The 27,752-nt window shown below is 41.4% G+C and overlaps 1 protein-coding gene across 1 annotated transcript; it reads right to left on the bottom strand.

Moving 5' to 3' along the window:
- Positions 1–87: 87 nt before the first annotated feature.
- On the bottom strand, positions 88–27,752 carry jhy (junctional cadherin complex regulator). The gene is made up of 7 exons (XM_021617792.2): positions 26,607–27,752; positions 21,456–22,272; positions 8,321–8,431; positions 6,417–7,337; positions 3,350–3,436; positions 2,340–2,480; positions 88–1,524 (listed from the first exon to the last, which is right to left on the bottom strand). The coding sequence occupies exons 1-7, from the start codon at positions 26,948–26,950 to the stop codon at positions 1,309–1,311; spliced, it is 2,637 nt and encodes an 878-aa protein (XP_021473467.2). The 5' UTR covers positions 26,951–27,752; the 3' UTR covers positions 88–1,308.

Here is a 27,752-nt window from a genome sequence, read left to right as displayed (position 1 = left end):
TAAAATATTACATAGGAGTAAATAGCTCTTTGATAATGATCTGACGGTTCTATTAAATAAATGGGGGGCGCTTGAGATTTTGTTTTATTGGGGGGGAATTATCACTTTAAACTACAGAGAACTAGTTTACAGACCCTAATCAGGTGGCCTTCAAAGGGTCATCTTTGTTTGACCCATTTGTATCTGTGAAGTAGAGACTGGGGGATACAGATAGAAACTAATCAGGCATGGGACAAAAAGAGCAGATTATTTCAGATTAACAGCAGAAACCAGGTGCGTGAGAGGGTGAAAGGGGACAAATTGGAAATGTGGATAAAATGCCAAAGAGTGAATTACCAACTCGTACCCCCCAAAAATGAGACAATATAGCAGAGTACCGGAAGCTTTTTGATTTAATGACGTATTGTTGAATTTACAGAGGATGTTTCAATGTCAAGTGCAATCAAAACAACAGAGAAAACCAGGTGGAGTACACTGTACTGTTTCCCAAAAAATGTACCAATGGTCTACCCACAGTATTTTTACTCAGTTGCCTACTCCTTGTCATCAAACAACCTACACAAAGCTTTAGGTGTACATGTTCTCTCAGATTGTAATATTTTACTATTATGTGTGGTATTGTACTAATATGTGTAATATTGTACTACAACAACAAACCATATGTGTTATGTCTGAATTGACTTGAGCAGCTGTACTGTATTAGACATTTTCAGGTCATGTTCACTCAGGTCATGACTCATGAGCAATTGTAAGGTTAAGAATATTAGCAGAGAGATATTCAAGTACTTGAGGATTCATCAATAGCCAGAGCATGATTTATCTGAAATGTGTACAAACTATTTGCATATTATTATTATTATTCAAACATCAATATATTATCTTATTATCAACTGCAAGCTAAAAAAATCCACTTGGTTTGGGATTACAGTACTATGTTTGCCTATAGTGTAACTTACGGTATGGTACTGAATAAGTGCCATGTTTACCTATGGTTTAAGTGCATCAAATCATATGAAGAAACACGTAAGCTATGTTTAACAGCATCACTAGTTGTAAAAAAACTTTCATACAGTAAATGCTTATGTCATCAACCACAAACAGACAGGCTACACTGTAACACCTCAAACTGCAGTTATAGACACAAGCATTAATGAATGATTGCTGCACTAATCCCCTGCTTATTCCTCCATATTGTCTATATAGTCCATATGCTGAGTTTCTTCAAAAGTCGAACGGCCATGTCAGCTTTAAGGGTGACTCCAGTTGGGTGACTCCAGTGTGCTGTAAAGTGAATGTGCCGGTGCTGTGTCAGATGGCATGCACCACATTGGCCACAGTCTGTTTCTCCTGCTCGTGCCGTTTCCTCAGGGCCTCCACTGTGGCCAGCTGGGATAGGTCGAGGCCCTCCCGGAGGCGAGTGTTGCCCCTAAGGGCCCCCTGGGCTCTCTCTGGCTCTCTGGTCTTGGGCTGCTGGGCCTGGGGCAATACCTTGGGCCTCAGGATGCTCCTGGCGTACTCCAGGGCCTTAAATCCAATGGAAATAAAAGGTAAAAATGTAACACTGACAGGTATAATGAGATTAATATAATACCGTTATAATGCATTGTAAGACTTTCTATGAACATGTATGATGCTCTTATAATTTCCCATATCACCCCTCCTAACTAAATCACTGCCACCTTGAGTCAATAAAACACTTGATAAAACACATATAAGATGACAAAGACTCATGCTTACAAGTAATAAACAAGTAATAAAGCATTAGGCTTTAAGTAAAGTTTTACAGAAATATAGTTTGGAGATAGAGGGGCAGGTACAACTGCAAGAACTGGGGGAAAAAAACGATGCTTTCAAATGGCAGATTGAACTTGGGGTTCAAACTTTGTGACAGAATGTTGATGTGTCTTTAATTGATCTCAGACTCGCAATCAAGTGACATTTCAGTGCATGGAGATTCATTTGTTATCTGTCAATAACAAAATGGCGACTGGAAGTGCAATACAGACAATTTTCCTAAATGAGCCTATTGTTTCCCAGAGGATGCAGTAAGCTCATACATTGTTTCAAATTGTCTCCTATTATCTGAGAGACAAAGATACCACATTGTGTGATGGAGCAGACAGATAATGATGATGGACAAATTGACTGAGGAAACCGGGGGGAGATGGATGCACTTGAAGCGATGTACTCTCTCTCTCTCTTTTTTCTCTCTCTTTCCTTCTTTCTCTCTCTGTCGCCGTCTTTCCACCTCTGAATCTCCCTCCCCCTCTCTCTCCCTCTGATTTTCTCTCTGATTCTCTTTCTGTTTCTGATTCTCTCTCAGTCTCTTTCTCTGTTACCTTCTTCCTAGGAACCATGTTGTCCTTGTTGTTGCTGCCCACTGCGTTCCTGGCGGCTGGCAGAAAGGGAATCCTACTTATCTTCTTGTTCTGCTCGCGGATCACATTTGAATACAGCTTCTGTCGTCTCATTTTCTCGGCCTGAGCCACGTTGTGAATGAACAGAGAAAGAAAGAGAGGGAGATTACAAAAGAGTGGGTTTAATTAACTGAGCCATTTCTCCCTTAAGGCCCTATTCTCTTTGTGTATACCTCGGCGGAGCCTCTCCACACCGCCCGACAAAATCAAATACAACAAACCATTCAGAAGGCCTATCAACATTTACACATATCATTCACTAATAGGGCCGACCCTAGAGACAGAGACGGCCTCAATCTAGTGCAAATTGGCCATACATGCTCACTTTTTACTCTCAGGGATTAACAAAAGATACATCAGACCCCAAATACCATTCAACCTTCCAGGGCTACTCTCATTTGCTTTGTGATTCCAATTGAATCTGTTCAGAACGAGACAAGTCTTTAATGAGAAACAGGGACAGAGGGGCGGGATATAATGGAAGCACAAAGAGGCCATTGAAGATCATCAGCTGAATAAAATGAAGCGGGTAAATGGATTTATGAAGCATCTAATCATTACCGTTGTCTGTTTGAGACCTACATTCCTTTTTTTTTTTTTAACAAACAAAGAAAAAGTTCAGATTTAAGATTGCTGAATAAAAAAGGCTCCCAAGTGGCGCAGCAGTCTAAGACACTGCATTTCAGTACAAGAGGTGTCATTACAGTCCCTGGTTCGAATCCAGGCTGTAACACATCCAGCCGTGATTGGGAGTCCCATAGGGCGGTGCACAATTGGCCCAGCTTCATCCATGTTGGGTCATTGTAAATAATGTTATTAACTGACTTGCCTAGTTAAATAAAGTAAAGAATAGGGACAGAATTGCTGGAAGCCATAGGAACATATTATTATTTGGTATGACAATTGGTTTTAAGGTAGGCAGAGGCACTTACTGTAATTTCTGTGGTGGTGTAATCAGGCCCAAGGCCTCCAAGATAAACGTTCTGCTTCAGCTGCTTATAGTCCTTCAGGGTGTAGGCCTAGGACAATACAGACACACAAACAAGCTACACATGATTAGATAATACTTATTATTAAGGCATGGAATGACATACACACACATTAAACTTTATATGGAAATGATGCCTACCTAAGTACAGAAATATCTATATTTTGCCTTAAAAACAGGTTGTTGATAAGTGCCTGTATGTTTGGGTCTTTTGGTATTAAGGGGTGTTTGTATTGCACCCTGGGGAGTGGAGTCCCAGGGACAGGTTGACAGAGAAATTCTCTCTTCTAGGCAGAGAGACGAGGAAGCACCTTAATCCGCAATGTATTTCTGAGGTGCACTCGAGCAGCAATCCACAAACTGCCCCGGACAATAGGGGACTAATCATTCCAGATCGGACTGGCTCCTTTTAGGGGCTTAGGCCACTTTGGAATTAGCCATTGGTCATGGAGATGGCTTCCTGTTGAGTTTTTTTCTTTCTTTTCGACCCCCTCCCATCTGCTTTCACATTTTTTGATACCCTCCACATTGGGGTGTTTACAAATCTACCCTGTAATCTTGTCAGACATGATGGCGAACATGGCAAAGTGGGGATATGGGAAGAGGAAAGGGGCAGGGGAAAGGCTAGTGGGGATACAGGGAAAGGAAAGGGGCAGGGGAGAGGCTAGTGGGGATACAGGGAAAGGAAAGAGGCAGTGGAGATGCTAGTGGAGATACAGAGCAACATACAGATACAGAGCAACAAAACCAGAACTTGGTCACCCACATCGAAAGTGCAGTTTTGAGCATTCCGATTGTACCACATTTTTATTTTTGTTTGTACCCTCTCCAGATTCTCACTGGCAAACTCACAGACGAGATACAATCTGTATCAAAAAGCGCTAACGTGCTCCAACAGATTTGTTTTTGTTTTTAACGTGTCGCCCTGCAACAACCTCTCTCTCAGCAAACTCAAAGGACCTCTGACATGATATCCAAACAGCACAAGAGAGACCCCTTCATCCCAGTCTTCCTCAAACTCAAAAAAAGTAAGCTCTCAACATAGACTTAAAGGTCTGATGAAATCTCTCAAGAGCACCTTGAGACTATGGGTGGTAGGTACTAGAGAGGCAATGGGTTACACCCAACTGTTGTAGCATTTGCTGGAATTCCTTTGACATGAAATTCGAACCTTGGTCCGACTGCACTGCGGAAGTCCAAACGCTGAACATTTTTCACCAGGTCCTTAACAATACTGGGAACTGTGATTTTCCTCAATGGAATGGCCTCAAGGAAATTAGTGTCAGCACACATTATGGTTAAGAGAAACTGGTTACCACTCTTGGCTTTGGGCAAAGGACCAACACAAAGTACCAGAATCCTGTTGAAAGGTTTGTCAAAAGCAGGAAGAGGCAGCAAAGGTGCAACCGGTACAGCATGGTTCGGTTTACCCATCCCCTGGCAAACACGACAGGATTTACAGTAAGCCAGATGGCCTGCCATACTACCATCGTGAGCCAGCCTCAGTATCTCTTGTTGAAGCGTAACTGGAACGACAATTTGAGATGCACTAGGCCAATCGTTTTGCCCGAAGTGGCGCAAGAACTCAATTTTCTCATTAAAACACCATCTCTGTCAAAGCAACCCACACAAACTTAATCAAACTTCTCCATTGGATGTATCTCAGCAAAAAGAGGGGAGAGGTCTGTTCTGCAATCTGCTGCTTCCTAGACAACCCTCTCTTCCTTCAGTGATTCTACAAACTCACTTACCTTTGGGGTTTTCAAAGGAGAGGTCAACTCAGGAGGTTTAGCTAAATCAGGATCACCCATAAACATCTCGGACAAATCAACCATGGTAGGATCGCTGACATCCTCCTCCACACTAGACTTGCTCCCGGTGACTTTCTTAGACATAGCACGTGTAACAGCAGGGATCAAGTCCATGGCTTTTTTTATTAGCCTGTGTGTTTATGCATCTTTCAAAAATGATTCCACCAATCGTATAACCCCTCTAGGTGGATGTCAGTGACAGAAACGCTACCACAAAAGTGTATTTTGAACACTCAAATATTTGGGCACAGCAGAGCTTCAGAGAGGTGACTAGAGCGACTACCATACTCATGGGAAACAAAATCCCATTACGTTCCACTTCAAAAATGTCTCTCGAACAGGTGGAACTAACAGAGTCACTGACCAACAAACAAATCGACGGGTTCTGAAAGACACTCATGGAGGTGTCCACTGAAAGTTCACTAGCAACAACTGGAACTTAAAAGACACCCACCATGGGGCCCACTAAATTTACCCAAAAATAGGCAAACAAAAGAAAAACCTACACCAAACATAAAGACAGGAAGCAAACCAAAAAGATGGCATAAAACGAAATCAGGGAAATCAGATAAAGAATTGTTTGTCTATAAATTAAAATTGGGAAATCCATTTAATGATGTTAACCCTCCGCATCTATCAAGAAAACTGGAGCACTGGGCCAGCCACTCTTAAATAGCACCAGGGCCAGCACAGGTGCAACACCTTCCCACCTTTCCACTAAAGTCCAACTTCAAAACATAAATGGAAAAGCCAAAGCCTGTAACAGTAATCACGTGATAAAAGTAATTTTCTCAGATTAATTGGTACCTTAAAAATAATCAGTAGAATATCTATTTAAGTTACCTACTAAATAAAAATAGTAGGCTACGTTATAACATTAACTGAGTGTTTTGTCTTAGAAAGCGAATGTCTACTACTGTATGTGGATGTCTCTAGTCTGTGCTACACTACCTTATGGGAGCAGGGCTGACTTTCTCTGTTCCTCAATGGGACACACCTGCAGGGCTCAAGATGGCCAAAGAAAGAGGCCGTCATTGCATGTAAATGGTTGTCTTTAGCCACCCCTTGCCTCCCTCTCTCTTTTATTCACCGTATTCTCTTACACGTCTCAAAATGGTTGTTTTACCTCGTCATCTCACACACACATAGTGTGCTAAAGTTAACACACACAGGTGCACACACACAGGTGCACATACACACCTTGTAAATTACTCTCTCTTTCAGTTGTTTCTCTCTCCTCATCTGTGCCAGGTAGGCCTCAGAGCTGCTTCTCTGCATGTAGGTGAATCTCTGTGCAGCTCTGTCACAGCCTAGCTCAGTGTCTCCCGTCGTTCTTTTACCTATAGGGGGCAGCACTGTGTAGGAGCCGGAGGAGTATTTTGTCTCGGCGGTGTAAGTAGACCTGTGACTATCCTCATCATCATACTGCAGGACAATGTGGTTTTCACGCTGCAATGGGGCGTTCTCCTGGTGCCAGAGATGCGGTGATTCTCTGCTGCCCCGGCAGAGAGGGGGCATCCCTGGGAAGCCCTGACTGCTGCGAGAGCCCCGACCTGGGCTCAGTGGAGACACATCAGCCTGTGGAACCAAAGCCAGCTGTAATGAACCGTGGTCTTGGGGACAGGGGTGAGGGCCTGGGTGGGAGTAAGGGTTTACCAGGATGGTGTTCCTAAGCGGTACATTGGCGTTAGGGCTGTATCCGTCTATAGACTGTGGCTTCCTTTGGGGGCTGGGGCCTCTACAGGGCTTGGGTATGGTGAGAACGGCGTCCTGGTGATTGCAGTGCATAAAAGCGAGGAACTTGGACAAGGTGTTGATGTTGAGGTGGACGGTGGGGGACTGTGTTAAGGGGATGCGTTGGGGCTGGTGTGGCTGGGTGTCCAGTATGCTAGACTGGGAATCTGTGTCACTGAGTGCCTGGAGGTGGGGTGAGTGCTGGGGTTGGTGGTGGGGGTGGGAGTGAGCCTGGGTCCTGGCTGCAGGTCTGGTGATGTCGGTGGGGGGGCTCAGGTAGCAGTCTCTTGGCCTGGCTTTGACCCCCTGAGCCAGGAGTCTCTTCTCACTGGGGGGTTTGGGATTCACTCTCTGCTGAGCTTGCTTTTCTTTGGAGATCTGAGTTACCTGCGAGTAGGGGTTGGAAATAACAGAACTCACATTAAGAATAACAGCAACCAACAGGCTAACAGCAATATGATCAACTCAACACTGACAATAAGGAAAACAAAAGATACAAGTTCAATATCATGATGTAGGTAAGGAGGTCAAACAAGTTGTGAAAATCAGGACTTCCTGCATTGGTTAAAATATACTAACACTTGATTGATGAGTCACATGTAATACATCTAACAAGGACCCTATTTAAGAAAGGAAAATAGGGTAATAACCAAATATTTAAGAGCAGGAGGATGCCAATGTACTGGAAATATTCTTTCATTGACAAGATATCATATGAAATACACTTTGGAAAAAGACATCAGAACGTACTTCCCATGATTGAGAAACACCCAAAAAATACACTTAAAATGTTTATTATAAAACATACAATTCTAAATTTGTGAACAACCTAAGTGTGATGTGTTCCTTAACTCAACGTATCAGTGGGACGAAGGCTGGAAGATTTTACCCACAATGTGGAAGAAATACCCCTCTTTCCTTATGTAACTGATGCTTTGTGGCTATTGTCATGGCCAGAGAGGGCCTTTCATGTTATGTTGGAGATTCTCGTAGCATGGCCCTCCCAAATTATTTTGCCGGGCTCCGAGGCAATGTGCCTCAGAATCTATTGCCTCTGATTTAGCAAACACCAACTTCCCCTCATTCTAATGGGAAAATATTTACACTCCTCTCCTCTACCAAGGCAACATTAGGGTGACCGCTCAAGTGCTCCAAATAACGATGTTTCTCCATTGCTCAGACATAGATTGGGTCCATTGTGGGGGTAAAATTAAAATCCCAGGTGACAGTAGTGAACCCACTGTGCAGGCATTTTCATCTTGAGCAGAAAGACCCTCGCTAGCAGTTATGCGTTATAGGGCAATTGGGCAAAAACACACAGGAGAAAGTGAATGAGATCATAACATGAAAAGGAGTGGAGAGGGTCCCACCTTGAGTTGCTGGGTTTTCTGGAGCCACCTCAGCTCCGGGTCTGAATTGTCCCCTTGGCTTTCCTCCTCCTGGTTCCCACCAATGGTAATCTCCTCTGTAGTATCGCAAACCTTTGGATAGAAAAAGAGAAAACAAAAAGGAGAGTGGAGCAAAAAGTGTCATTCAAAATGAATGAGCTGCTCATGGAACAGATTGAAAGACTTCGGGAAAATGTTGCTAAAAGCTGAGTCTGCTGTCTAACACTTGTATGAAAGCCTACATCGTTTGCATAAGAGGAAAGCAAATTGGAGGTAAATATTTCACAGCACAATTAACTGAGTTAAACAATGACAGTCCAGTCAGGTGCACAATACTCAAAACTGCCCAATATATATAGTGCCTTCAAAAAGTATTCAAACCCCTCGAGTTTTTCCACATTTTGTTATTCTAAAATTGATTAAATTGTTTTTTCCCCACTCATCAATCTACACACAAAACCCCATAATGACAAAGCAAAAACAGTTGTTTTTTTTGTGCTAATTTATTTAAAATAAAAAACTTAAATATTACATTTACATAAGATTTCAGACCCTTTACTCAGTACTTTGTTGAAGCACTTTTGGCAGTGATTACAGCATTGAGTCTTCTTGCGTATGACGCTACAAGCTTTGGGGAGTTTCTTCCATTCTTCTCAGCAGATCCTCTCAAACTGTCAGGTTGGATGGGGAGCATTGCTGCACAGCAATTTTCAGGTTTCTCCAGAGATGTTCGATCAGGTTTAAGTACGGGCTCTGACTGGGCCACTCAAGGACATTCAAAGACTTGTCCCGAAGCCACTCCTGCGTTGTCTTGGCTGTGTGCTTAGGGTCGTTCTCCTGTTGGAAGGTGAACCTTTGCCCCAGTCTGAGGTCCTGAGCAATCTGGAGCAGGTTGTCATCAAGGATCTCTATGTACTTTGCTCCGTTCATCTTTGCCATGATCCTGACTTTATATAGAGAGGTGTGTGCCTTTCCAAATCATGTCCAATTAATTGAATTTATCACAGGTGGACTCCAATCAAGTTGTAGAAACATCTTAAGGATGATCAATGGAAACAGGATGCACCTGAGCTCAATTTCGAGTCTCATAACAAAGGGTCTGAAAACGTATGTAACTAAGATATTTATGCTTTTCTTTGTAATAAATTTGCAAACATTTCAAAAACCTGTTTTCACTTTGTCATTATAGGGTATTGTGTGTAGATTGCTGAGGATTTTTTATTTTTTTTAAATCCATTTTAGAATGGATGAATGGCTGTAATGTAACAAAATGTGGAAAAAGTCAAGGAGTCTGAATACTTTCCGAAGGCACTGTATCTTATTTTCCCAAAATAATGACAACAGTCAAAATAAAAATATTATTTTGAGAGGAGGCCTTTTGAGGACACTAAACTGCAGGCTTAAAAAAAAAGATAGTACTGATGTTTCCCCTAACCACCAAAACTACTCTGCTCTGTCAAATCTGTAGCATAGGTGTAACCTATATTTTTTTCAAGTAGCCTGCCTAACAATCAATTCCCTCACGTTTTGGCCTAAGCTCCACAAACCCTCACATCCATTCTCTTTCATTTTGTACTGTAATGCACTGTTTTTTAGAGAGAAATGTATTCAGCTAATGTCGTGATGAAAATCATTTAGTTAACTTGGGTCTCTCACTCTGCGTCCTGAGGACAATCTGAGAGGATCAATGGTATTGACAGGCTGAGGAGTTCCTCGTTAAATGCCACTAATTCTGGGAGAGTGAATAGGCGAAGGTCAGAGAGAGTGAGTGGATGGAGTTGTAATATATCCATCAATAAGTGTGGCGTCAAACTGTTCTGTCTATCTGCTGAAAGGCCAGGTATACAGGGATCTGGGCTGATAACCCAATGCAGTGTCCTCCCTATCTGGGCAAGAAGGCACACAGATGATAGCTAAGCGGTGGCAAAAGCAGAGCCGGTGTTGTAGTACAAAGCTAATGAAAGAAGTAACTGAATTATATACTATTTTGGTAAGAAGACTGACATTTTAGAATTACTATCATGGTGGGATTTGGTTCATGTGATGTTATGGCCTATTCAGCAAAAGAAATGGCTGCCAAAAAATTGAAATAGGTTTTATGAGCAGTAGCATAACTTCTCAATGTGAAACTAGAGAAAACTAGGCTTATATCGTATCATTACCATTTCAATGTCAAATGTCAGAAAAACTGTTCCGCTTAAATACTGACATTTGAGGGGTGGTTTTGTAACTAAGTTAGGTGTTGATTATTTGGCACATATAACTTAAGGTGATCCTGACAGTGTCCAGATCATTTACAGTGGGACAAAAAAGTATTTAGTCAGCCACCAATTGTGCAAGTTCTCCCACTTAAAAAGATGAGAGAGGCCTGTAATTTTCATCATAGGTACACTTCAACTATGACAGACAAAATGAGAAAAAATCCAGAAAATCACATTGTAGGATTTTTAATGCATTTATTTGCAAATTATGGTGGAAAATAAGTATTTGGTCAATAACAAAAGTTTATCTCAATACTTTGTTATATACCATTTGTTGGCAATGACAGAGGTCAAAGGTTTTCTGTAAGTCTTCACAAGGTTTTCACACACTGTTGCTGGTATTTTGGCCCATTCCTCCATGCAGATCTCCTCTAGAGCAGTGATGTTTTGGGGTTGTTGCTGGGCAACACGGACTTTCAACTCCCTCCAAAGATTATAGCTGTGATAAGTTATTTCAAGAATGTATCTGCACTGTATGTTTGTTAGCTAGCCATCTAGCCAGCCAGTTTTAGAGGAATGATTCCATCGATTTTTCTAATTAACTGCCAATATGCCAACATTCCTTTCAAATAATGCTGTCACTCCACAGCGGTACATTGTCTGAAATCAGTTGATGATAGGACTTAGACAAGTTGTAAATGCAACAAGTACTGATATTATATCATATAAGAGCACTTACATATTTCCAAGAAAACAAAAATATAGACATGTATGGCCTGTTTACACGTATTTTAGAGGCTATTTATACAAAAAATTGGTGAAAAACCTGTACAAACTATTTATAATTATATGGCAATATTTTAGGTTGACAATAAATCTTTTACACAATTTCTGATATATCACATGCCTTACTTTTATTTTCCTGCATAAGTAAAATCAAGACGATGCCTCTACTGCCATTAATTCCAATTAGACTGGTTTGGATTTCTCCCTGACCAATATGGCTACCATTTTCATACCATCCTGGAACTTTAAGGATTTATTACATAGACCCTCTAGTAATTTAATAGGCTGTCTAATGGTCCAGGTGTTGTCCTGTCTGTCCCCAAGCCTGACACTGGTGGAGCAGCAGCTGTTTTGTGTGTAGATCAGTAACAGATGTCAATGACTCCACCAATGACAGTATCCACCTACCCACCTCTCAATGCCCATGGCAAGACAGGACCACAACCTCTGCCCGTGCCCCTTGACACTGCCTTTTGTCACCCATTATAAAAATCCCAATCAATTGGAGCCAAATGATCTAAGCCAAATTGATTGCATTTTGAGCATTGTAAGCTGTGTAATATCTATTCTGCTAAATTGGGGCCCGTAATTGCCCTCCTCTTGGAGAGACGAGCCACAACAAATTCCAGGCAATTGGGCATGCCATTTTACCTTGAGCTGCCCAGGAAACATCAGTTTTTGCAATGAAGACTTCAAAGGGCCGCGGATCTTGGATTGCTATTTGGTTGCTATTGTGGCCAGGCCCAGGCAATCTTGATTAGGTGTTTACACTGAGGTAGGCTATACAGTGGCCGAGAGCCCCCGGGAAGCTTTGGTCTAAAACTATTAAGAGATTGTACATTATGTCCCATGGCTTTGAAGTGAGGGCCTGAGAGACAGGCGAGGGACTCAGCGGGCTGAGTGCAATAGCTGAAGATTGCTGCTGCTACTTCTGTCTTTATCAAAGGGGACCACTGCAGGAGCCCATCGTTGCTCCTGACACTCGCCGGCTACAAGGTTGCCGCATTACAAGATTGTGTACATTTTAATAACACTGCTAATTATGCAAGTTGGTTTCAGACAGTCTTGTCTGTCAAAAATCAAATGGGGCCTTTTAAAGAGATCATAAAGAGCATGGTTAGCTGGGCTTGGATAATGATGGTGGTGAAACTGATGCGATTTGTCTAGGGAATTGGCTTCTTTTGAAGGACATTGTGGAGAAAGAGAAGGAAACGCACAATATGCAGCAGAAAAATCATATCAGAAAAGAATGAGTAGGCCTGGTAATCATTATATAATGACTTGTACTTGTTCTGCTGTTTGAAAATTGAGCCTCCATCTGCGCCAATAGGTTATCCTTATACAACAACTAAACCTTATACAAATGTTCTAAGAATGTTGGACTGCTTAATTTCATGGTGCTGGATTGCATCAAGGAGGCGGTAACACAAACTAGCCAGATAATTCTCAAACGAATGCATTAAAATTCAATTTAGCATACAATGCATGCAAATTGGTGACTGGAATCTTTATCCACAATGTCACCCGTCGAGTAAAATATGTTGTGTGGTTAGTAGTAGTAGCAATGAGAAAAAACACGCTAAGTCAAAGGAGACTGGCAAAACAGACAGTTTAGGGGAGGGAGAATGCCTGGCTCTGTTTACATGCCACAATGCTAACGGCTCTTGACTATGCTAATCTGGATGATACAAGACATTGGGACAGGCCTAGGGGCTCAGATGAGTAAATGGTAGACGGGGGAAAAGGGTTTAGTGATATAGCTACACGGGTAAGCATACAGTGTACCCCAGCACAGAGGGAGCAGGCTACCGTCCTCAGCCAATTATGCGCCTGTGCCAGGTGCAGGGGGATATCTAAAAGGCTATTGGTAACCATGCCTCTCTGATGTTCTTAATAGCTACTGCTGTACAGATCAACTCATAATAGGCACTAGATAGGCAGACATGGCTCCCTTTTCCTTCTCCGAGTGGATAGCAAATGAAAACGGCATTGCTCCTGCCAAATTAATTTCCCAGACTAGGTCAGAGATCGCTGCATATTCTGTAGTTTCCATGTGAGTCGACAAAGAAATGAGATATTCATATCTTGGATGATAAAAATGGACAGGCATCAGTCTGGTTCGATAGAAAAATGTAGCCTATTACTTTATTTTATTTAAAAAGATATAAGGAGGAACTAGGAAGATATGTTAAAATATTATGATTAAGGAAAGGAAGCCTATAATCTGACTCATATTTGCCATTGAGAGGATTCAAAAGATAACATACATTTGAAGCAGACCATTTAGACTGGCAACATGTTTAATATATAGGAACACAATTGATACATTTAGAGAAGGCTTTTGCCACCCCCCCCCCACCCCCACCCCCCCAAAAAAATCAGAAGAGTGTGAATACTAAGGCATCTGTGTTGGATCATGTAATGTTAAGACACTGTCTAGCCTTTATTTCAACAGCCAATTGCTGTTGTCGCCTCAACTAAAGTCTGTTTTCTCATATACAGAGCCGTGCAAAAGTTTTCATACCCCTTGGATTTCTTCACATTTTGCGTTACAAAGTAGGATTAAATGGATTTCATTGTATTTTTTGGGTCAACAATCTACTCAATATACTGTAATGTCAAAGGGTCAGAAAAATACTAACATTTTTTAAAAGATTCGTTGAATCTGTTCTTGAAATTCAATACTTGATTGAGGGACCTTACAGATATTGTATGTATGGGAGGCAGAAGAATCATGCCAACCTCTATTATTTCACACAGAGTAAGTTCATGTAACTTATTATGTGATTTGTTAGGCCAAATTTTACTCCTGAACTAATGTAGGCTTGCCTGAACAAAGGGGCTGAATACTTATGCAAAGACTATATTTTAGTTATCTAATATGCATTAATCTTAAAAATGATCTTATTTTTCTTCCCCTTTGACATTACGGTATTTTGAAATTAAATCAGTTTTAATCCCACTTTGTAACACAATAAAATGTGAAGTATGAATACTTTGCAAAGCACTGTAAATGTTTTATGCATTTGAAAACCAGCTACAAAAATTATTTCACATATCCTTATTTATTTCAATGAGGTGCTATACAAGTACTCTCTAATACTTCTAATGGAATATCAGTGGTCAATGCAAAGCCTTCGTCTGCATCGTAAATGCCAATCTCACCTTAATATTACGATTTTTAAAAAGGAAGTGTATGGACGTTAACAAGACTGAATATTGACCCAGCACATGTAAATCACCTCTCTCCAGAGACACTGGGCAGAATTTAAAGTCAGTATTATGGCATTACAAAACACATCACAGGCAGCATCATATGTATTAAATACCAGCAACTCAATAAATAAAACACCAAGACAGCCACATACAGTACACCTAACCCCAAGAATAAAAAACAACTAAAAAATGTCCAGCCCATATGTACAATTCCACAGTAAAAAGGCCTTATACTCACTGCATGAGTAGTGTAGATGGGTTAGCTGACAACATCACAAAAACGATGTGCACGCTTCAATGGGGCACAAGTCAGCATGTTGTGATTCTGGATGGCGAGATTGCTAACAAGAATGACAAGAAACTACCATGTGGGGAATCGTAAGTGGCTCGTTTCATCATGTTATTGACACCATGTCTTCTTTTGAGGTGTTTTTACTGATTTCATGTCATATAGTGTAATGAAACAGCAGGGAGCAGGCCTCGAACTCTGGACCTTCTAGCCCGAAGTCCAGTGCGCTATTGACTGTGCCATAAAAGCAGGCTAAAGCGGCAGAGTCGATATCTGCGCTTATAAACCCAGGGTCGTTACACTACTCCCTCCTTTCAAAGAGAGCGTCCTCGCGCTAGTTTGCGACTCAACGTCTTATAGGACCGCGCTCATCGGTCAAGCCCATGCACTGTCGTGGATGCAAGGTCCGATCACTTCTGACACCAATGTAATGAAACAGCAGGGAGCAGGTCTCGAACCCTCGACCTTCTAAGCCCGAAGTCCACTGCGCTATCAACAAAAGCATGCTCCAGCGGCAGAGTCTATATCCGCGCTTATAAACCCAGGGTCGTTACAATAGCTAAAAATCACTAGCTAGCTAACCAACAACTATAACTATGTATTTGAGAGACAATAAGGGCTCATTGTGAAAATGTATTTATGTTGTCAATAAACATTGGAGACAAAATATAGTTTACATGTTGTCAATAAATCTAAGTCTGTCTTGCCCCATAGTTGTGCAAGCCTCGGTTTTGTTGCTAAACAACCAACCCGTCTGTAGGACATAGCCTTGGCTAACTCATTGTGAGTGTGAATTAGCCTAACCTTTTAAAATTATAATTATCTATACTGAAAAAAAGTGTAAATGCAACATGCAACAATTTCAATGATTTTACTAAATTACAGTTCATAGTTTCATCAACTGTCTGGGTGGCTGGTCTCAGACGATCCTGCAGGTGAAAAAGCCGGAGGTGGAGGTCCTGGGCTCTGCATGGTTACACGTGGTCTGCGATTGTGAGGCCGCTAAAACATACTGCCAAATTCTCCAAAACGATGTTGATGGTAGAAAAATTTACATTAAATTCTCTGGCAACAGCTCTGGTCGACATTCCTGCAATTGCACGCTCCCTCAAAACTTGAGACATCTGTTTCATTGTGTTGTGTGACAAAACTGCACATTTTAGTGGCCTTTTATTGTCCCCAGCACAAGGTGCACCTGTGTAAGGATCATGCTTCTTGATATGCCACACCTGTCAGAAGGATGGATTATCTTGGCAAAGGAGAAATGCTCACTAGCAGAGATGTAAACAATTTTGTGCACAACATTTTAGAGAAATATGTTTTTGTGCATATTTTTTTTCTTCTTCTGGGATCTTTTATTTCAGCTCATGAAACATGGGACCAACACTTTATATGTTGCGTTTATATTTATGTTTGGTATAATAGCAAATAGGTGCAGAATGGTAGTTTACAGTGGGGTGTTCAAGCAAACAATCTCTTTATGTACAGTGTCTTCTGAAAGTATTCATACCCCTTGGCTTATTCCACATTTTGTTGTGTTACAGCGCTGTCAAATTGGTTGTTGATCATTGCTGGACAACCATTTTCAGGTTTTGCCATAGATTTTCAAGTAGATTTAAGTCAAAACTATAACTCGGCCACTCGGAAGATTCACCGTCTTCTTGATAAGCAACTCCAGTGTAGATTTGGCCTTGTGTTGTATGTCATTGTCCTGCTGAAAGGTGAAATAATCTCTCAGTGTCTGGTGGACAGCAGACTGAACCAAGTTTTCCTCTAGGATTTTGTCCGTGCTTAGCTCCATTCCTTTTTTTTTTAAATCTTTTTTTTACTCCCCAGTCTTTAATGATTACAAGCATACCCATAACATGGTGCAGCCACCACTATGCTTGAAAATATGGAGAGTGGTACTCTGTAATGTGTTGTATTGGATTTGCCCCTAACATAACAAATGTTTTGCAGTATTACTTTAGTGCCTTGTTACAAAGAGGATGCAAGTTTTGGAAAATGTTTATTCTGTACAAGCATCCTTCTTTTCTCTTGGTCAATTAGGTTATTATTGTGGAGTAACTACAATGTTGTTGATCCATCCTCAGTTTTCTCCTATCACAACCATTAAACTGTAACTACTTTAAAGTCACCATTGGCCTCATGGTGAAATCCCTGGGTGGTTTCCTTCCTCTACGGCAACTGAGTTAGGAAGGACGCCTGCATTTTTGTAGTAACTAGGTGTATTGATACAGCATCCAAAATCCAAAGTGTAATTAATAACTTCACCATGCTCAAAGGGATATTCAGTTTCTCATTTTTTTTCTTTACCCATCTACCACTATGTGCTCTTCTTTGCAAGACATTGGAATATACAATATCCGCTTTGTTTCATAGCTAGTAAATTAATCGCACAAGGTCAAAGAACTACAAATCCTACATAGCCTATTCCACCTCGCACTGCAACACTGCCTGGCTGGGGGCTGTGCGCATGTGAAGAGCTCAGTAAAAGGTTAATTTTTAGAAGTGCTGTGCACAGGCATAAAAGTTGGTCTAATTTACTTGAAACGAAAGTCTACTGAAGTGAGACTTTGTCCTTGTGTTTTCTATGTTTGAATTTTAACTGCTAGGGAAGAAAAGACACTTCTACTAGTTAGACTCAACCTCGCAGGTTACCTTACCATGGTAACCTCACTCCCTTAAAGGGGCAGGTGGAAATGTTTGTCTCATCTGTGATATTTTGGTTAAAAGACTCAGGTCACAAAAAATGTCATTCAACAATATACCACATTACTTCTTACTAGTAATAATTGTATTGTTTTGTTACATTACAAAATATGTGTTTTGTTGGTGTCTCTGACTGGCTGGTAGATTTTAAAATCTACCTGCAACAGTGGATGCATGATTTGCAAATCCACAAACTGTGGACAACTTCATTGTTTTATTGAAAGGATACGGCCGAATTAGCTATTTTTGTCAAAAGTTCTATTGATTTTGTGTCAGGAAATGTGTACTTTTCCACCTTAAATATTTGTGATTATTTTATATCGCTGACTGTCTCCACAACTGCGCATGTGACCCCTCAAAAAAACAACCAAGAACATGTCTGATGAAGAAAGAGTCACGAGTGAGGAGGAAGAGTAGCCTAATTGAACTCCTTGACAAGAGTCAGTAGAGACTCAAAGCCACAAGAGGGTAGAACACATTTCAAACTTTGCTTTAGATGTGTTATTTATTTGAGCCAGAGTAGTCTATTCTGATGAAGAATTGAGGCAAATTGAATTGAATTGGCAGCCTCTGTTCTAGAAACCGAGGCTGCAACAGCAGCTGGGCCGGGGGCCCAATCCATCCCTGCAGAGAATTAGAATTCATGACTACAATTTACAGACATGGAGGAGCTTATTGTTGATTTGGAGCAGTTAGTTTGCTTTCGCAACCACATGTATTTTTTGCTGCCCACAAAAACTCTGGTGTCTTGTAAAAAAATCTGTATTCCAAAAAGGAATTGAAGAACTTATTCCAGCTGGGCCAAATGGACAATTATCCAACGAGTAAGTAGCTAAATGTTACTTTATTGAATGATCTCTTATTATAAACCTCTATGTGGAGGTTAGTGGGTTTATGTTTTCACATTTGTCCAATGTTTTTGAGATATTCTATTCTGCAATGTAAGATGACACAGTCTATTGTCTCCTCAACCCCCCCCCCCCCCCCCCCCCCTTGTCATAAATACATGCTAACCTGTAGAGCACCTAGGCCTATATGTCCACATCAGTGGAGGCTTCTCAGAGGCAGAGGGGGAGGCCATCCTCCTTAGTTAATGTCATTTATACCATTAAAAATTATATACTTTTTTTAGATAAAACTATAAATATATTAACGTCACCAAATAATTGATTAAAACACACTGTTTTGCAATGAATATCTACAGTAGCCTCAGCAGCACTCTGTAGGGTAACACCATAACTGTAGCCGGAGGACAGATAACTTCTGTCCTCCTCTGGGTACATTGACGTCAATACAAAACCTAGGAGTTTCATGGTTCTCACACACTTAAAAAAAAAAAAACTTTATTTAACTAGGTAAGTCACTTAAGAACAAATTCTTATTTTCAATGACGGCCTAGGAACAGTGTTTTAACTGCCTTGTTCAGGGGCAGAATGACAGATTTTAACATTGTCAGCTCGGGGATTCGATCTTGCAACCTTTCGGTTACTAGTGCAGCGCTCTAACCACTAGGGTACCTGCCACCCCTTCCATAGACTTACACAGTAATTATGATAACTTCCAGAGGAGTACTCCAACCAATCAGAGCTCTTGCAGCATGAACTGACATGTTGTCCACCCAATCAAAAGATCAGAGAATTAATCTAATACTGAAAGCGTAAGCTACAACTAGCTAGCACTGCATTGCATAAAATGTGGTGAGTAGTTGACTCAAAGAGAGAGAAATACAATCGTTGAACAGTTTTGAACAAATTAATTTCTCGCTATCTCGCAAGATAGCGAGAGAGAGCTATATTTGGTTGTATTTAAAAATAAAATAAAACGTTGACCTTCACTTAGCTAACAATGCAGATAGCTAGTTTAGCCTACTCAAACACCCGGCTCAAACAGAGAGGGACGCTATGTTAGCTAGCTGGCTATGGCTCTGGAACGCTCCCAAGTCAAGGTTTTGTTAATTTATTGCCACCGGGGCCCGCCGGTGTAACTGCATGAATGTAGAGGGTTTACTAACGTGTTAGTTCTAGTATCTATGTTGACTATGATTTGACAACGATGTAGGCTGTGTGTAGCATTAGTGCATTAGTGGTCATGATATGAAGGTTTGGCTTGGAAAGCTGATGTGATGCACTGAAGTCCACAAGCGAAGGGAAAAGGTGAAAGGAGAACAGCGTGTAGATAGTAGCGAGAAGGAATAATATATACAACGAGCATAGTGATCATGCTGTTTTCATGTGGCTGCTATGAAAGTGAACTGTGTTTGCGTGTGATCAGAGGTGTATTCATTCCGCCGATTCTGTTGAAAAACATTTCTTAAAACGGAAGCAAACGGAACGAAACAGGGATAAAAAGAACTAGATCAGCAAGATGTAGCCAAGAGTGTGCAAGGAGATATTGAATGTGTCACTGTCTGTCACTTTGATTACTCAAAATTCTCTCGACCTGTGCACCTGCGTCGTAAACTTTCATTCATAGGCTAGGTTGTAGCAACCTCATGATGGGTACAGGGAAAATTTGAGCATCATGTAGTAGCCTAAACCTATCGATATTACATTGAACTGGGTGAATGGAATAAGAATGTCAGTCATCCAATATGCTGTAATAGAAATAAGGCCATTATCCTCCCTCATCTTAAACAGCAGCGACCACCACTGGTCTGATAACACAATAAGAACACCTCAAACTTCAAGGATCAGGCTAGACTACATACCTCTGCACGCTTGCTTTGTCGCTTTCGCTTCTCAAACACGCTGTGTATTTTGGCACTGCGCCAGATCCAGTCCATTGAAATACAGTAGCAACAGCTGTATCTATAAGTATCCTTCGGTTTTCTGTCCCCATCATTTCAGATTGCATATCTTGTTCCTATGCATAGTCGCTGAAGTGCTTGGTACACACACACAGCGATGTAAGGTTGGCTGCAGGAGTATGTAACCTACATTGTATTTACTATTTCTAACTGCTACTAACCATATTTTGCTTATCTTTTCCCGGAAAACTGTGAAACTTCTTCCCTTGATTTCCTATATAAAGTGCAGCCAGGGGCCGAACACCAGCTTGCTCTTGCTGCCATCTCATTTTCCACTTTGCATAATTAACTTTACCTGTGATAGTCCTAACTTTATCAACTTTCGCACCAGCTCCAAAATATCGTGACATTTCTCCATAGCAGGGTCTCCCTCATGAGGGTGCCCACAAGTGCAGTTGTTACCTATTTTCGCTGCTGTGGCAGTCCGCTATATAAAATAATTGCACGTTTTAGGTTGAAAATGACATATTTCCAGACTCCAAACCGATAGTACTATTGACAAAAACAGCTAATTCGACCGTACACTTTCAAAGAAACTATGAATTTGTCCACAGATTTGTGAATCATGCATTCACTGACAACGAAGCAGAGTGAGGCCTGCATAGTCACATGACCCGTTTTTGCAGCGGTCTCAGTTCTGCACTCCAGGGACAGAGTATGGAATCACTTGGGAGTTTTGGATATGGGATAAACTATTCCTTTAAAGGAGATTAAGAGTTACAGTATGTTTGTGCAGCTCCTAGTGGCTAGTTTTTAAACTACAACCTAGGGAAAGGGGATACTTAGTTGTATAACTGAATGCATTCAACCGAAACATGTCTTTCGCATTTAACCCAACCCCTCTGAATCAGAGAGGTGCGGATGGCTGCCTTAATCGACATCCACGTCATCGGCGCTCGGGGAGCAGAAAGGCAGATTTTTCCACCTTGCAGCCTCTGGAATTTGGACAAGCAACCTTTCGGTTACTGTCCCCACGCTCTAACTGCTAGGCTACCTGCCTATTCAACAGGAGGGCAAAAATAATTGGAATAAACAGGAGGCCACCTGTGGTTGCCTTCATACACAACCACAAATTGAGAAACACAGCTTATCAACACATAAGCCTACCTGATTTTGGCTGTCTGATTTCCCCTCCTTCTGTTGTGCATGTGCCCTCAGGTACGAGCCCTGTTTGGCTGCGTTGATCCCCAGTGTCACTCTGTTGCGTTCAATGATGTCCTCCCTTGGTCTGTCTGGCTTTCTGCTGGACAAGTGCCGCGAACCCTTTGATTTAGAGGACATCGAATTCTGTAACTGTTTCTCGGCCACTGTCCCACTAGCCTGTCCGTACTGCTCTTGATTGTAGTAAATCTGAAACGCTCTGTCATATCTGTCATGTGTCTCCCTGTAACGGTCTTCCAGGTCAGGAAAGCTAGCTTGGATTTCACCACCAGTGGCATTGGTTGGATTCCTCACACCTCGGTTGGCCTTGACTCTCTGGTGTGGGTTTCTTTCCATGGCTTTTTCAGATGGCACACCAGGACTTGGGTGGGTGGACTCTGGCAAGCTATCCCCTATAACTTGGTTCTGATGAAGGTGGTAGGAAAATGCAGGTGAAACCTCTCTGATAACTTGATTCTGCAGTGGGGGGAGGTGGTAAGACGTTAGGGGGTGTTTAGATTGAAGTTCGTTACTTGTGATTTCTGGAGTCATACTCTCTGCAAGAGCTGGACTGCAGGAAAATATGTATCTGTATCCTCCACTCCCTGAAAGCTCCTGTCCTCTCTCGCTATGGCTCTCCTCAGATTGTTCATCCGAGTTGTAGGATTCTTCCTCGAGGGGAAGTGGTGGGGTCATCTTGTCGAACTGTCGAGCTCCCTCAAGATTAGTCCTCCAGTTGGGATCGTAGCGCAATTCTGCGTAGGTGTCATTGTAGTGCATCTGTCTGCAAAGTTTGAGAATAGAGGCGTTAGTAGAACATTTACATGACTAGTGGAATTTGCATTTTCTTTAGTGACCAACCTAAATCAGAACACTATAATGGGAAAGACCAATGTGAATGATTAAATCATCATAAAAAGGTACAACAGGCTGGCCTATGATGAAATAAAATATATTGCAAGAAATGGAAGATCCTATAATTGTCATTGAATACAAAAGTATTGGGACCAAGTAGGCCTCCATTCCTGAAAATAAAGATTTTACAAAGAACACAACAAGCTTTGAGAGGTCAGCAGTACAATAGGTGTTACTGTACACCTCAACAATACTAATGGTGTCCTTAAACAATGAGAGTGAGTCCTTCTTTGAACAGACAAGCCGCTGTTCCAAATTGAATTTGACATCAGCACATTATTTGCCTGTATTTATACGTAATCTTCATATTTTCATCTCCTTATCCAATAATGAGGGAGTGCCTGAAGACTACTACTGGCGAATGGTTCACAAATGGGAATTTTCAGCTTAGAAAATGGACTGAAATTGCTACCTAATGTGCCCCTTCTAACAGGGATGAAAAGATCTCATTAAAATAATTAGCAGAGTGCCTCTTTGTTGTGCTGCTTGGCGGACGAGGGGAAGCGTACTCCTCATCTCATGATGCCCCTGCCCGGGGCTGCCTAGGTGTAAGGCACTTCACTCAATGAGGCCAAAAGGGTAAGGGATGGCTCAGTAATGACTGGAGAAGCTGGAGAATTTATTATGGATACAACACAGCTGGGCGAAGTCTTCTTTACCGTGCACAAAACAACACCCATAGGCTATTATATGGTAGTCGAGATAATGACCAAACACGCAACAAAATGTACTCGGTTGATTTGAAGAAACAGTGTAAGAATAAAAACTGAACTGTGGGGGAAGTAAAAAGAGATTATGGAAAATGTTCAAACGTGTTTCTTTATCAGCATTCAAAAGAAATCACGAGGTAAACAGAAAAATATTGCACTGGATGAATAGAGGTGCTTGAATGGGGACATTCATTGATTGAATGACGAGTAGGCTATACATGGGTGTGAAATGCCCACTGTTGTGAATGTGGACGCCCGGCTTTGAGGACAGAGCCGATCAATGAGACTATGACGCTGGGAAATTGGGACTGTTCTCAGGGCAGACAATCTGAAATTGACCCTTTTGTGAGTATCTGCCATGGTCATTTTCACTGAAACAATGTGTGCCTACGTGGTGAAGTGGATCTTCATTTGGCGGGCATCAATCTGCCCGGAACCAACAATGAGAGAATAGCCCCTCTCTGTTTAGGGTGAAATTATTATTGCGAGGTCAGTGAGGAAACAGTTCCAGTAGATGGGGAGAGTGAAAAACAGATGTGGAGGTCCTCTCTTCAGATTCCTGCATCAGAGAGGTCTCTGGCATGTTGACAATGAAGAGCCGGCCAGTTAATGGACAGCAGAGTGACCACTTATTGTGATAACCTCCAACAAAATTTAAATCTAATTTGCCTTAAATGAAGGCAGTTACTCGGAAAGTACCTAAATTAGCCTGACACGTCTGCTGACAGCTCAATTAATCTGCCAATGCGTGCATCAGGCTCAATTATTGGCCTTGTTCCACTGTTGAGTGAAGAATGAACGCTATTCATCTTTTATCTTCCATGTGCTGTTTACTGAGAAAAATGCTTTATTGTTGCAGGAGTTTCCCATATAACATTTTACATAAGCACTGTATTATAATCTTCATTTTGATTAATGTGTGTACTTGAAAACAGTATTTTCAAATGCAATAAACAGATTAGACCTAATTAAAAGTGAGGCACTAATTTGCCTAAAGTAAATAGCGCAACAATGATATAATTCACTTGAATTGTTCTAATGTTCAGAAAAGCAAAATAAAAAGTGGAATGCCTTGGCTCATTTGAAAACAGTTACAGTTGGTTGTAACATAATTAGCAATAAATAATGCCCTGTAGGCCTACTTCCCCTGTAGCCTATTTGTATTTTGGACACTTCTGATTATGATTTAGTGTACAACATAACATGTTCCAGTAAAGATTTGAATAAATAGCACATCTAGTTTAACTGAAATCTGATCAGCTTGTTCAAACATTACAACGGGGAAAAAATACATGTTTACACTAATGTTATAGGCTATACTACCCTTTGAGATGCACAACCATAGTGAAGAAGACAAATAAGTTTGAGGTGCCACTTATGATCTACTACTGCCACCTACTGACCAAACTGAAAATGTCTTAAAGTCTACTTTGGGAATATATACTGAACAAAAATATCAATGCAAGCAACATGATAAGTGTTGGTCCAATGTTTCATGAACTGAAATAAATTATCCCTGAAAATGTCCATACGCAGAAAAAACATAGTTCTCTTAAATATTGTACACAAATTTGTTTACATCCATGTTAGTGAGCATTTCTCCTTTGCCAAGATAATCCATCCACATGACAGGTGGAATATCAAGAAGCTGATTAAACAACATGATCATTACACAGGTGCACCTTGTACTGGGGACAATAAAAGGCCACTCTAAAATGTGCAGTTTTGTCACACAACACAATGCCACAGATGTCTCAAGTTGAGGGAGCATGCAATTGGCATGCTGACTGCAGGAATGTCCACCAGAGCTGTTGCCAGAGAATTGGATGTTAATTTCTCCACCATAAGCTGCCTCCAACGTTGTCTTAGAGAATTTGGCCGTATGTCCAATTGGCCTCACAACCGCAGACCACATGTAACCACGCCAGCCCAGGATCTCCACATCCGGCTTCTTCACCTGCGGGATCGTCTGAGACCAGCCACCCAGACAGCTGATGAAACTGGGGTTTTGCACAATTTCTGCACAAACTGTCACAAACCATCTCAGGGAAGTTCATCTGCATGCTTGTCGTCCTCCCCAGGGTCATGACCTGACTGCAGTGCGGCGTCGTAACCGACTTCAGTGGGCAAATGCTCACCTTAAATGGCCACTACCACGCTGGAGAAGTGTACTCTTCACAGATTAATCCCAGTTTCAACTATACCAGGCAGATGGCGTGTATTCCGTTGTGTGGGAAAGCGGTTTGCGTATGTCACTGTTGTGAACAGAGTGCCCCATGGTGGCGGTGAGGATAAAATTGCATTTTATCAATGGCAATTTTAATGCAGAGATACAGTGACAAGATCCTGTCGTGCCATTCATCCGCCGCCATCCCCTCATGTTTCAGCATGATAATGCTCGCAAGGTTTTGTACACAATTATTGGAAGCTAAAAATGTCCCAGTTCTTCCATGGCCTGTGTACTCAACAGACATGTCACCCATTGAGCATGTTTGTGATGCTCTGGATTGACGTGTACAACAGCGTGTTCCAGTTCCCGCCAATATCCAGCAACTTTACACAGCCATGGAAGAGTAGTGGGACACATTCCACAGGCCACAATCAACAGCCTGATCAACTCTATGCGAAGGAGATGTGTTGCGCTGCATGAGGAAAATGGTGGTCACACCAGATACTGACTGGTTTTCTGATCCATGGCCCTACCTTTTTTAAAGGAATCTGTGACCAACAGATGTATATGTGTATTCCCAGTCATGTGAAATCCATAGATTAGGGCCTAAGGAATTCATTTTAATTGACTGATTTCCTTATATGAACTGTAACTCAGTTAAATCTATGAAATTGTTGCATGCTGCATTTATATTTCTGTTCAGTGTATAAGATAACAATGTTTAGGCCTAATGCCAGTGATATTAATGCCTACTTGACATCATGCATCTACACCGGTCACATTAACTGTAGGCCTATTTCCAATGGCAGATTGACTGAATCTCTTTGGCAGACCATTTATGAATGGTGTTTTTGCCTCTTTGTATCTGCATCATGAGACAAATATTTATGTCCTGCTTTGTAAATACATTTTGAACATTAGACACATTTGTTGAAGAGTCATATTGATATTCAACACAATGTCTTATGAGAAATCTATTTTTTTACCCCTTCTGGATCACAAACCTATTTACTTTTCATTCTCCTACACAGACGATTATCCTAACAGTATTAAGTATAGGCTGAGTCATGCAAAAAATGTGAACAACATGGTTCAAGACTTGATTTCTACACTATTGTTTGATGTGGCAGATGAAAATGGTCCTCACAAAGCTATTACATGAGTTGCAAGTGTATTGTGTAGGCCTAATTTGGTTGATATTATATGTAGGCCTACTTCCATGCAGTAGTACAGGGCACTCTAGTTTTCAGTTTGCTTAGGTTACGATGACAGTATAACCATTACCATATAGCAGTGGTGATAAAGCAAAAGTTTAGGGCCTACCTGGACACCTCTTTGTCTCTGCTCTGCTGCTGGATGTTCTTTTTGTTCTGCCTGAGTGCTGATACCTCGAGACTATCATAGACATGAAGTTCCCCCTCATCTAGACATGAGCCATCTGTGTCTTCCTCTTGAGGTTGTGTCATTTTTTGGTCACCAGACTCAACACCAATTCGCCTCTGAAGCTCAAGTTGGTAGTCCCTCTCCTGGACCAAGCTCTCTGTGTCCGATTCAGCGGCGTCCCACAGGCTTAAAGCAACCTCTGGTTTTAGTGGACAGGGTTTCCTGTGTTCATCCTTTAACCTGACATAGGTCTTTCCGTGCTCAGGTCCCTTTTTACCTTCCATTTTGTACTGCTGTGCTGAGGAAAAAGTTGAGAGCTTGGTTGTAGTTGAACTGTCACTGTCAGTATGCTGCTTTCATTACAGTACAGTAGGTGTGCACAGATGTTTACTTTACCGGTGGCTGCTTGTTCACTTCTTGCAAAACCTCTGTATCAAAAAGCTAAATGACATATTCAGAATTGAATATTCGCGATATTTTCACACATTTCTTAGGCTTAGTTGCTAACGTTAGCTGACATTGCCTTCAACTTTACTTGTTGTGGAGAATTAGTTAGCAAACTCAACACTTTGTTCAGAACCTTGAAAATAACAGAGGACTACTATCTAACCTTACCTCTGTAGCACATTTTTCGCACGTGTTGACAAATTGTAACGTTTGAAGTTTTGCCAGCCATGTTAATAGGTAACTTAGGCAAGAAAGAAAGAGCGATTACACACAGCAAGCTCCCATTGCTGCAATGCTTTCGCACAACACTGGGACATAAAAAAAAATCACAATGAGACATCATCACACGAAGTGTGCCCGACGGCCCAATTTAGGGTGTCTGGCTCATGCACTAACGTTAGCCTATACTATCATTTGATTCTCTAATTAAACGTGTCACTTTATGTTGACTACTGAACTGGGTTTGCTTTGCTCCGCTTCTTGCTCCCCTAGGCAACAACTATGGTTTGCTTGTCTAAAACGGTTTAGACAGTTTATTAGCGTGAGAGAAAATGTTAAAAGCTGAGAGACGCTGGTATTATCGACTGGTTTATACAATGTCAAAAGACACTCACCAATGTTTTTCTCCAGTTCTGAAGA

Source organism: Oncorhynchus mykiss, chromosome 10, assembly GCF_013265735.2.
Source record: "Oncorhynchus mykiss isolate Arlee chromosome 10, USDA_OmykA_1.1, whole genome shotgun sequence".
Taxonomy (NCBI): Eukaryota; Metazoa; Chordata; class Actinopteri; order Salmoniformes; family Salmonidae; genus Oncorhynchus; species Oncorhynchus mykiss.
Note: the sequence above shows the minus strand (reverse complement) of the source record. Positions and strands in the feature narration are given on the sequence as shown.